Source organism: Choloepus didactylus, chromosome 7 (assembly GCF_015220235.1).
Source record: "Choloepus didactylus isolate mChoDid1 chromosome 7, mChoDid1.pri, whole genome shotgun sequence".
In the NCBI taxonomy this organism is placed as follows: domain Eukaryota; kingdom Metazoa; phylum Chordata; class Mammalia; order Pilosa; family Megalonychidae; genus Choloepus; species Choloepus didactylus.
The window spans coordinates 90,284,554-90,296,736 of record NC_051313.1 but is presented as its reverse complement, the minus strand read 5'-3'; the positions used below and the strand labels follow the sequence as shown (position 1 = coordinate 90,296,736).

Here is a 12,183-nt window from a genome sequence, read left to right as displayed (position 1 = left end):
AATGGAATACATTAGAAGTCAATAACCATCAGAGACTTAGAAAATTCACAAACACCTGGAGGTTAAACAGCACACTCCTAAAATAAATGGTTTGTAATGTAGAATGTAGGGGAGCTAGCGATAGAGAGCAATTAATGAAGGGGGAACAATAACCCAATAGAACAGATGAGCTATCATGGGTAAATTTAACATTCTGGAAATGCCCAGGAGTGACTATGGTCTGTTAATTTCTGATGGGTATGGTCGGAACAAGTTCACAGAAATGTTGCTATATTAGGTTATTTTCTTGGGGTAGAGTAGGAACATGTTGGACTCCCTTGTTATGGTTTGTTTGAAATGTTTCTTTTAATTTTTTCTTTTTTTGTTATAGCTGATTTTAAAAAAAAAAGAGTTAATTAAAAAAAAAAAAAAAACAATGAAAAAATAAGCAAAGCCCCTTGAGGAGCTGGTGGAGAATGCAGGGGTATTGGGTTCCCCCACCTCAATGGTTGCTGATGTACTCATGGACATAGGGGACTGATGTCTTGATGGGCTGAGCCCTCTACCATGGGACTTGCCCTTGGGAAGACTATTGCTGCAAAGGAAAGACTAGGCCTCTCTATAACTGTGCCTAGGAGCGTCCTCCTGTTTGCCTCTTTGTTGCTCAGATGTGGCCCTCTCTCTCTGGCTGAGCCAACTTGGCAGGTAGGGTCACTGCCCTCCACCTTATGTGGGATCTGACACCCAGGAGAGTGAATCCCCCTGGCAACCTGGGGTGTGGCTCCTGGGGAGGAATCTAGACCTGGCATCGTGGGATGGAGAACATCTTTTTGACCAAAAGGGGGATGTGAAAGGAAATGAAATAAGCTTCAGTGGCAGGGAGATTCCAAAGGGAGCCGAGAGGTCACTCTGGTGGGCACTCTTACGCACAATATAGACAACCCTTTTTGGGTTCTGGTGAGTTAGAGTGGCTAGTGGTGAATGCCTGGAGCTATCAAACTGCAGCCCAGAGCCCATGGGTCTTGAGGGCGATTGTGTAGAGGTGTGGCTCATGAGGGGTGACAGTGTGATTGGGAGGGCCATGTGGACCGCACTCCCCTTTGTCTCGTTTCTGGATGGATGAGTGGAGAGGTGGGGGAAGTAAAAAAAAAAAAAGAAAAAGGAAGAAAGAGGGCACCCAGTGTTCTTTTTTACTTTGGTTGTTCTTTTTCACTTTGATTTTTATTCTTATTGTTTTTGTGTGTGTGGTGATGAAAACATCAAGGGTTAATCTTGGTGATGGATGTGTGGCTATATGGTGGCGCTGTGAACAGTTGAGTGTACGCTTTGTTTTGTGTGACTGCGTGGTATGTGGATGTATCTCAGTAGATATGAATTAAAAAAAAAATTAAATGGCTTCAGCTTCACAAAATCTTTGTTGTTTATATGCTTTATTCCTCAAACTCCACCATCCTCTCACCACAGTAACAGAAAATAAAGGGAGCAGCCAAAGGTGAAATTCACAGCGATAACTGGAAATCATCCTACATGTCCTTCAGATGAGATCCTGCAAGGATTTACCTTGGTTGGGAAAGGGTCTGAGTCACATAGGTCGGCCCCAGGAGGTTATGTGTTGCACCATAACTCATGAGCTGGGTTTAGGCTGATAGACTTCCACCACATACAGCCTCCAGAAGGATGACTGGGCTGAGCTGTGGGGCTCAGTTAGAAGGCAAATGTGATTCACTCTGTCTGTGAGCACTTGAGTTTGCTGAACATAAAGAGGCAGAGAGCTGTAAAAGCATGTGCCGGGGTCTACAGGGCCAGCAGAGAACTGCCACTGAAGCTTTAGGGAGTCTCCTAGCAATCACGAATGCACGCTTTCTTCACTATCCTAAAATTATCCAAATTCCATTCAATTTAAACTATAGAATTTGATTCCCGTGTGTTAGTCTCTGTGTGGGTGTACATATTACTTGGGGTGTTTGCCAAGCACTGATCAGGGCAAGGTGACTGCTTTTGTAGGAGAAGGAACAAATACAAGACCTGTTTATCATTTTCAACAACAAAAAAACATTTACTGAGCTGAATTCTGTTTATTAAAGATGTGATTCATTAATGTCTATGTTAGTAGCACATTGTGTGTTATTCATGAGGAAATATGGAACTTTCAATATAAAGAAAATGGATGGCCATAAGCAGTTTATAAGGAGGTAACCACAGTAAATGCTTTACATTGTATTTTCAAAAAAAAAAAAAAACTATGCATACTTCATGTATTTTCCACCACTTTCGTCATCTATGTCTTGAATCTAAATATTTGGCTATGTTGGGCTCTAGCATGACTTTTTTTTTTTAACATGAAAAAATTTATTCCTTCCCTAACAATCCACTCTAAAAATCTTGATTCTGCTGCAGCAGAAAATGAGGAGTAGTAGAGAGATCATATGTTATAAAGAAACAATCAAAGAATTAGGGATCAGAAAACCTCAGGTCAAGTCACCGTCTTTATCACTATGATATTTTGGACAAGTCTGATGATCAGTTTACTCAGCTAAAGAAAAGGGGGTAATTATTCTGATTTTGGAGGGCTCTTGTGAGTGACAAATGATATAATGTATATGGATACAATTTGGAAAAATAATTCCCTTACACAAATATTAGATGTTCCTATGTGCTTCTTTTGTACGCCTGTATACATTCAACAAGAGACAGCATAGAAAAAATGGAAATAAAATGAAATTTCCAATTCATTAGGGTAGTACACATTGCCAGCTTTAATGTGTACCAAAATTAGTACTTTGGAGTTCTAATTATACAGATTAATTCTCCATGATGATCAAATGAACCAAGAATTCTTTATCTCAAATGTGTTGCTATAAACTCATACCAAGGAGCATGTAACCAATTACATTATTAAAATTAAAAGAATTCAGCAAATTGTCTGGTCTCTGGGGGGGACAGGCATCTTCTCTACTTTCAACTCAGCTTCATTTGATGTTTCTAAGAAAAATATCCTGGCCAATTCAAATCTGGAAAACTGACAATGGAATGGACTTTTTAACAGAGCAGTAAAAGTACTATAAAAACAAGTTTTTAAGTACTACCTTATATTTTGTTAATCTTTCCCCATTTCTGAGCTGTCTTTTCTTTTTTTAAAAAAATCAAACACAGTATATTATAAACAAAGTGACAGGAACATCAATTTCTTATTAAATTTTATAAAACTTTTATTGTGACAGGCAACACCGAATATATTTAATTACACTTAAAGCATTGGAGGTGAATTTTCTGGTGTTTTGCTGAAAATGTTTATAAGGAATCTGTTCAATAAGGAAATATGGTTAATGCTTAACAACAAAAACTTATTTGAAATACCATGGGCACAATTAGTAACGTCTGAAACTACCTGAGAGGCCTGGGGTGCTGACGTGTCTGTTTTCTGAATAGAAGGATTTCTATCCGCGGTCATTGCAATCGTACAAGCAACTCCAACTGACATTGTGTAGCTAGAAGTAAGACAGGAGAGGTCATTACTGCAGGTGTTATTGGCTAGAACAGAGTTAACTTCACACATGGATGGTAAGTACTTCTTCAGTGAGAGAGGTACTTTCTGGATCCTAGTAATACTGAAATCTAGCTGTAACCAAGTGTGAACATTTTAGGATACATAAAAGGTATATTTCTTTTTCTAACACTGCATTTTATTTTCCTTCTCTCCTCCTGACTTTAAATCAGGACCCAAAATGCTTTCAGAAAGTTAAATCCCCCACAAAACCAAAAGATCTTTAGGTGTCTAAGTAGGTATTGATAAATTTTAAGCACTAACCGTGGTTGACATATGGTGTCAATCACGTAAGAGATTGTCGAACCAGTACCATTAATGTTGAATCATGCTAAATTCCTGGGTGGAAATTTTCCTTCCCTGCCCTAGAGAGGAAATAGAAATGGAATAAGAAATGAAAGGCTGCATACCCCCAAGCAGTGAGATTACACTGTGATACAGTTATCAGAGCTTGGAAAGCATACCGCGAATGTACCACCTTGTACTGCATCTCAGAGATAAAGAAACATGCAAGGGTAAGGGAATTTGTAGAGTGAATAGCAAATATAGTCGATGAACAATTGAAAATTTATCAGAGTTTATAGAGTGATGCGATCAGGAGAAAAGGTACACATACTAAAGTGCTTGGCATACTCTTTAAACAGTTTGTTTAGAATTTTAAGAGACAATATTCAAACAATATACCCTGGCTTTTGCCATATGTAATAAGAGTAACTTGCATGGTCATGAAGTCTATTCCATAGAGAATATTAGAAGTGCATTCAATAAGATTAACAGTGGCTATCTCTTGCATGCTGGGAGTGTGATTGATTTTAAATCTCTTTTTTGCTTATTTGTATTTTCTAAACTTTGGGCAATGAACACACCTAATTTTTAGTTTTCAATTTTAACCAGTCATGCAAGTTTGCCATGACTGAGGGGTGTCTGGGATGAGGGATTTTTAGTATCAAAACCAGGAAAGTCCCTAGCAAACTGGGAGGAGTTAGTCATTCTATTTTTAAAACAAAAAGTCAGTTTTATTAAACAGCAAATGGTTAAATAATATACTAATATATATATATTTTTAATAACTTTGTAGATTAAGTTCAATGGAAAAAAAGCCCAACAAAGAGAACCCTGCTTTTCTCCTACCCCCCTGCAGAAGACACAGCAGTCCTGTATCTGTGCAGCTTCTCTCTCTCCCCTTACCTCCAAGATACAAATCTGATATAATCCTTCCAATAAGTGATTCCACTGCTCTTTTGGCCTCAGCTCTAATGTACTGAGGTCACTTCTAATTCATAGCAATTTTTCTATACTTTATTACCTTCTGGATTTGTATCTTTTAGACTGAGCATAGTTTCCAAGAGAATTTTTAGATCACTGTTGAAAATGTTAAATATTCTTGGATTCTAGGAATAATCCGTAGAGTTTCCCTTTAGTGTGAACCGCGAGTAGCAGGGATGCATGAAGTACTTCAACCACCATGGTTGACACGCCAAGCTGACATGGAGGATGCTTTATAATGGAGTCGGAGGGAGTAGCTCTCAGGGAATGCATGTCCTTCATACCAAATAATATGATCCTTTATGTTTATTTTATGTTGTTGAAATCTAACATAATTTCTGTTTTACAAAAGGAAAAAGCCATTCTATTCTATTTACTTTCTGTTACCTCCTCCTTTTCTTCCCTCGACCCTTCAACAAAATAGTTGATTAGATTGTCTACTAACTGTGTGTGCTATTTTGAAAAATAATGCTCTAATTCCACCAGTTTTTCCACATGTAGATTATCACATTCACTTCTTATAATGTCTTGTATTTGCTTGTAGACTAAATTGTCATAAGAAACAAAAAGTGCTCTATAAAAAATTAGGCATTATGTCACACAAATCATTTGAGGAAATCCCAAATGGGTATCCTTTATGCCTCTCAGGTATTGCTGAGGCCAGTGAAGTCTAATGATTTAAGACTCAAGGATCATATTTTGAGATAATCCATTGACTGGCTGGATGATCTTACTCAAACCACTTAATCTTTCTTCCCTGAAGTATGATTATCCACAGAAGGAAGATAATCATTCTTAGCTTATAAATGGTTAGTGAGGATCACATTTTTTAATGTACATAAATCATCCAGTGCCAATATTAAAATCCAAGTTAAAGCAATTATTTGCTGACTAGACAGGGGTCTCTAAAGAGATTTTTATGGACTTAAAATACACAACTAAGTTGAAATGTTACTTGCAAAGAACTTCAAAACCAAATACTCAAGCTATATTATTTTAAAGACTAAAATTTGATGAAACACATTTTTTTTTTCAGTGTCCTTAACATGCTTGTTATTTAGGTCTTGTTTTGTAGGTACGCTAAGCAACATATGCAGAAAGTTTCTGACTAGGAAAAGACAGTTTATAAATGCTAAGAAGGCCCTGCCCAAACTGGAATGTCAAAGTACCCAAAGCCAAGGGAAGGGCTGTTAAAAAATGTAAACAATGGAGAGTGGATTGGTTAAGTAAAGCAAGTACCTTTATATAACTAAATGCTGTCAAACCCTTAAGTAGGAGTTACAGAATAATAGTTAATGTCATGGAAAGGTGTTCATGTAAGAGAGAAAAAAAGATCAAGATAATTTGGATGAGGTGGTATCTATATAGAGATAATACCAGAAGTACATTCATTAATATTAATAGTGGCTATAGCTGCATGCTGGGATTGTGACTGATTTTTAATTTGCCTTTTTTTTGCTTTTTTGTATTTTTCAAATTTTGGGTAATGAACACACATAATTTTTATTTTTCAATTTCACCTTTTAAAATAAAGTTCAGTTTTTAAAAAATCAAGGATTAAATAATTTACCAACACTTTTCTTAAAATAATATTCTGTGCTCACTGTTGTTTCCTGGATGCCATGTTTTGCATCCAGGCACATCTATCTTCTCGCTAAGTGCATCTTCAATTGTTCTTGTACTGAGGGTCTGTGGATAGTAAACTCACAGTCATATCACATTTCATATTACCTCTGAATAACAGTTTAACTATGCATAACATTTTAGATTGATTTTTTTTTTTCTTTTAGAACTTTAAACATAGTTCCTGGTTGTTTTCTGCAATATAATGCTATGAAGATGTCAGTTTAAATTTTGTTCCCTTGTCACCTTATCTTTTCTCTGTGGCAACTTTACTAGCTTTTCTTTATCTGTGATGATGCATCCAGGTGTGGATTAATCACTGTTTTTCCTTCCCAATGCTCCAAGTGTACTTTTGATCTGAAGAATATTTCTTCAATTTTGGCAAACTCTCATTTGAATCACCTCAGATATTGATTTTTGACATGATCAGAATCTCTGTTTCTAGAACTTCTACTAGATGTTTTTTTTTGAAGCTTATTAAACTGGCCTGCAAGTTTCTTAACTTTGTATTCATTTTTTCAATGTCTTCATTTCTCTGTCTTCCCAGACACCAATTTTTTCTTCAACTGTCTCCAGGTTAGATTTATCCAATCTATTAAGTTTCAAATTTCTATGAATATTTTCTTATTCTCAAGATGTTTAATCATTTCCAAAATTTATTTTGTGTTTAATATATGCCTGTTTTGTTTACATAATTTCTCTTTATAATTGACAATTATTCATGCCCTCATTTATGCTTCCTAGCATCTTAAAAATTGTATGGATTGCATTGTAATGCTTTTTGTCAGAATCTCCCATAAAAATTATTTTATCTAGAGTGATTATGTTTTATGTATTGATTTGCTTAGTTGCTTTCTCAGCATTCAGAGTTGTCATGTGTTGTAAAATTGTGCTATGCAGACTCATTTTGAGTGAAAGTTACTTTTGTTTTTCTTTTCCTCTACCTCCTCTCTTTTTCCTGTTCTCTTCCTCTGACCCAACCCTACATGTCTAATGAGAACCCTACCTGATCCTCTGAGCACCGAAACCAGGATCGTGGGTAATGTATATTTGGTGGTTCTGTCCCATGACACCAAAGGTATCCCCAGGGCCATTCACAAAGCCAACAGAGGCTGCCTGGTCAGTTCAGGTTGTGATACTAGGCTGCATTCTCTTGTCTTCCTCGGCTGGCAACTTGCTAAACATTAGATCCCAGATGGCAGTCTCTCTTTTCCTCTGTGTCTGTCTATCTATTTATCTACCTAACTATCTATCTATCATCTTTTAAATCTTTCACAAGAATTCTATAGTAAGCAGTTTCAGTTCCCTTTACCCTCCAGAAGTTAAGCTCCTGGCCTCCACTGCTGTTCCTAGACCTGCATCTTAGCAGAGCAGCAGCATTGGCTCTTTCACTGCTTCACATATTTGTTCTGTTTCTTGTCCAGGGAGATGTTTATCCTGTTTTTGAACCTGACTTTATGTTTTTAGTTGTCTATTTTTTTAAAAATCTTCTCTATCTTTGATACGTGTTTGATAACTGAGGAGTAGCATCAAAGTGTGAAATTACAGAGTCCTCTTGCCCAGAAACCCCACATTTTCTCTTCTTATAGTAAGAAAACAACAATAAAAGATCAAACTAAGTCCTTGCCTTTTGAAGGGACATGTGAATAGTGAGTTATCTTTATTTTATGAGAGCCTGATTGAAGCAATATTAAACAAGTTATCTGGAGGTGACTTTATGATTTTGCAGGCTTTAAATTTGGAAGGACTAATTTCTTTGGCTTTTTCCATCTCAGGTTTGCTTTGTGCTAAAGGCAGTTCAATACATCTGTCTCACTTTTTTTCAGTGGCATATTTCAAAAGTACATAAGTAAACTGGTTTGTTTTCCATTCAAAGAGATAAGAAGTATGGATTTTTTTCCTCCCCCTAAGGTAGCTGTGTTTGATTTGTCAAATCTGGGGATTCTATGAGTCATTAACATTAAACCACAATAAAATTAAATGCTTTAAAGGACTAGAGCAGTGCTGTGCTCAAGGTACACAAACGTGCTTCTTGTATAACTGCAGCACCTATAGAGTTTTGAAGCCATGATATAATAGTAACAAAACTATACAGCACCAACTGCTTCTAGAGAATATTACAAAATTGATGATGATACTGAATGCTTTCACAGGTGCAAAACATAAATGTTGTTTTTCCTGTCACTAGGCTTGGCTATTACCCAACATTGATGCTGCTTTGTTTATTTTAGATTTTGGATAGGAATCAACTTTGCTAGTGAGTTTATGTCTTTTTTTTTTTTTTTTTTTTTACCTGAGTTACACTTTAAAAATGAATGCAAAAATAAATTCTCTACAGTGATAACTTGTAATATAGATAGGTTAAATGAATCTCCAAATTTATAATTATTTAATTTCTCACCAGTAATAACTAACCATAATGTTTACTGAATTAAATCTATTGTTCTGAAGTGAATGGATAGCATACATATTACATGCCAGCCTGGGATTTTCATATAAAAACTTTTCGTAGGCTAGGCTTAGGACTGAGAGAATTTAAATTCAAATGCTAGCAGCTATGATCTCATGTCCAGCCAAAGGTTTCAGCTGAGGTGACAGCTCTGTTTGAGAATAGCTGGGATGGGAAACTTGCAGCCCAGAGACCCAATATCAGCAGATGGCAGTAAAGGTATACGGCAGAGAGGGAGGCACTGAAAGGCATCTGGTTCCCACCAAGACAGACTTAGTGTCTAATTGATGATGTGATTGTTTTAGCTCCCTGTTGGTAACAGGAAAATACGGAAAAATATATTTAAAAGATTACATATCAGGCAATATGGATGAAATTGTCCAGAGACATACAGCTTTCCTTACTAGTTCATATAGCTAATGTGATCGTCATGGCTGGAGGAACATATTTAGGAAAATGCTATTTAAGAGTAGGATGGTTTTATACAGCCCTATCAACACAGCCGTATTTCTTGCAGTTGTCAGTGTGACTCTGCAAAATCTAAATGTTAGAACAGTGTAAAAAGGGATCAGGCACAAAAGCCACAGTCAGACCCTTTGCAAAAAAAAAAAGCAATGTAAATACACCAAAAGAATCCTGAAACATCCTTTTTTTGTTTATGGCATCAAGGAGTTGGTCAGGCTGGCCATTCAAACAGCTGGTACAAGGTGTTTTGTGGCCTCTGATAAGTGATTGTCACGACGACTGTCTGTGGATTATTGTCTTGAGGTAGTCATTAGTTTTAGATTATTTTATTTTGTTTCCCCTCTGGCTAACAAAATAGCCCAAACATACTTAATAATAAATTACAGGGAAAACCAAACCATTTTCCTGGGAGTCACTGATATTAAAGAGAGGGCTTGCAAAGATTCCTGGGGACTGCTGAAGCAGGAGCTTCGTTTACACCCTTGATTAACCAGAGCTGTCGTCAAGGGAATATTCAACAGGTCTTCAAGAGGTGTCAGATTTTCTAAGAACTGTGATTTTACTTCTGACTTTATTCTCCAGTTCATGAGCAATTGGACCCATAGCATGTTCTACAGATTTCACATCTACTGGTAGCTCCTGCGAAGGTATAGATGGTGCAAATTTCCTTGTTTTTTTTTTTTTACCCAGGAAAAACATTTATGCAATGACCATTACAACTAAAAAAGTGAACTTCGCCATTTATTTGGCCCCACGTTTGGCTTTAACCTGTCAGAACGTGATGAGGAGCTTCCATGAGGAGTTGATCCTATGCATCTCTTCCCAATTCCACAGAGAAATTATTGAAACATTTGTCAACACACCACCGAGTTTCTTGAACATTTCTTAGAAGGATTTAAGAATTCACGTAGAAAAAAGACATTAAGAATGTCTCAAAGCCCAAATTCACTGTTGCCATTTCATTTGGAATTTCAGTAGAAAATCTTCTTTATTTATAAGGTGTTAATTCATAGCTCTAAATTGGATCTAGTCACTCTGATGGTGAATGTGGGTTTTAAGAATATTATCCCTAAAACCTACACATATTCCACATACAAAAGCAGATGGTATTTAATTTTGCCCTTAACTTCTAAATCTTATTACTTGTTCAGTTTATTTGTTTTTAGCAGTTTTGAGGAGTATTTATATGCAAACCACTGAGTAATCAATCAAAACCCTAGATTTAAAAATACTGGTTCCTGATGCCTTTCTAACACCTATATTCACACATTTTGAGAGACTAAAGTTTTCCAAGATGAAAGACCTTATGGAAAAAATCAATTTTGACAAGAAACATAGATTCTTTTACCAAATTTGAACAAAAAAACAATTCTGATCATATGGGCATGCAGAGATTCGCTCCCATAAAGTTGTGATTGAAGCTGAAGGATGGGTTTCATTCTTTCCTCAGGAAAAAGCCGTATGTGTCCTTGGTCATGTTTTTTAGATAGTGATGGTTGATTCTTATATGATTGCCTTATGTTAACAATAAGTGAGTAGTTTACCTGGCATTTTCTACATGGTTAGTATTATTTTATGGCATGTAATTTTCCTGGCAGTGCATTTTAACTGAGATTTATGAAAAAAATATTTTAATGTTAAGATATTTATACTGTATCATATTTAATCCAATGAAATCAGTTACAATTCTAGCTTTTATTCAAGATTATGAAGAGGGAATAGATTAATAGAGATACAATGGATTTAAATTTCAGAAGCACTGTCTGAGCCAAAGTTGTAAATATTCTCACCATGCTAAGTATAAAAAGGCTGTGAGATCCAGTGAGCCGTACCTTAGACCAATATCTCTTTGGTTTCCTATTTCTTTGCCAGCCAGCACACTATCTACGTGCCCTATGCGTTGACTTATTTACTTATCTATGGAGAAGTTCATTTATTTCTTATTCTTGTATGTAACTTTTTTTTTCTTGTTTCTGAGGTTTTATGTATGCCACTTCCCCCTTCACCTCTTTCCCTCTTATATGCCCTTGTCAAACCTAGCTTCTCTATCTTTAAAATTTCATATGTAGAGAAAAGAAAAGTCAAGTCAAATTCTTACCCCAAGAAAACTTTCAAATTGGAGATACACAGAGAAGTAAAATTTTAGAAATTCAAAAAATATAAAAATAGATGATGTTGGGGATTGAATCATGCCCCCCACAAAAGGCATATTCAGGTCCTAACCCCTTGGTTCTGGATTATTGTAAATAAGATCTCTTCAGGATGTTGCTTTAGTTAAGGTGTGGCCCAGCTGACTCAGGTTGACTTCAATCCAGATTACCGGAGATCTTTATAAGAAGCGTTAAAGTCAGATGGAAGAGAGAAAGCATAGAAAGTCAGAAGCTGGAAGTCAAATGGAACCAGAAGATAAAGAAGATGCTGCCACATGCATTGCCAAATGACAGAAAAGCCAAGGACCAAGGATTGCAGGCAGCCAGCCCTGGAATGCCACTGTCTTTGGGGAGAAAGCACCGCATTAAAGCCTCAATTTTGAACTTCTCCTAGCCTCAAAACTGTGAGCCAATAAATTTCCATTGTTTAAGCCAACCCATTGTATGGTATTTGTTTTGGCAGCCAAGTAACTACAACAGAATTGATAAAAATATCTGTAATGTAGGCTTAATGATTGAAAGAATTATTAGTATTTCCTTAATTTAGAGTCCATTTTTTATTAATAGCCTCAATGCTCTAAATTGCAAAGCACCTACAATTTAAAGATTGAGGGGATTCAACTGATTCAATGATCACGGGGATTAAAAAAATTTTGTTGCATCCTTCCACTAGTGAGAAGATATTTCTGTAGTTGTTCTTGATAAGG

At 36.3% G+C, this 12,183-nt stretch overlaps 1 protein-coding gene across 1 annotated transcript in view; it reads right to left on the bottom strand.

Annotated features, from left to right (window-relative positions):
• Positions 1-12,183, bottom strand: part of EYS (eyes shut homolog) — a 1,792,869-nt gene that overhangs the window by 253,161 nt on the left and 1,527,525 nt on the right. The window contains 1 exon segment of the mRNA XM_037844664.1: positions 3,368-3,467. Coding sequence (XP_037700592.1) covers positions 3,368-3,467 — 100 coding nt within the window.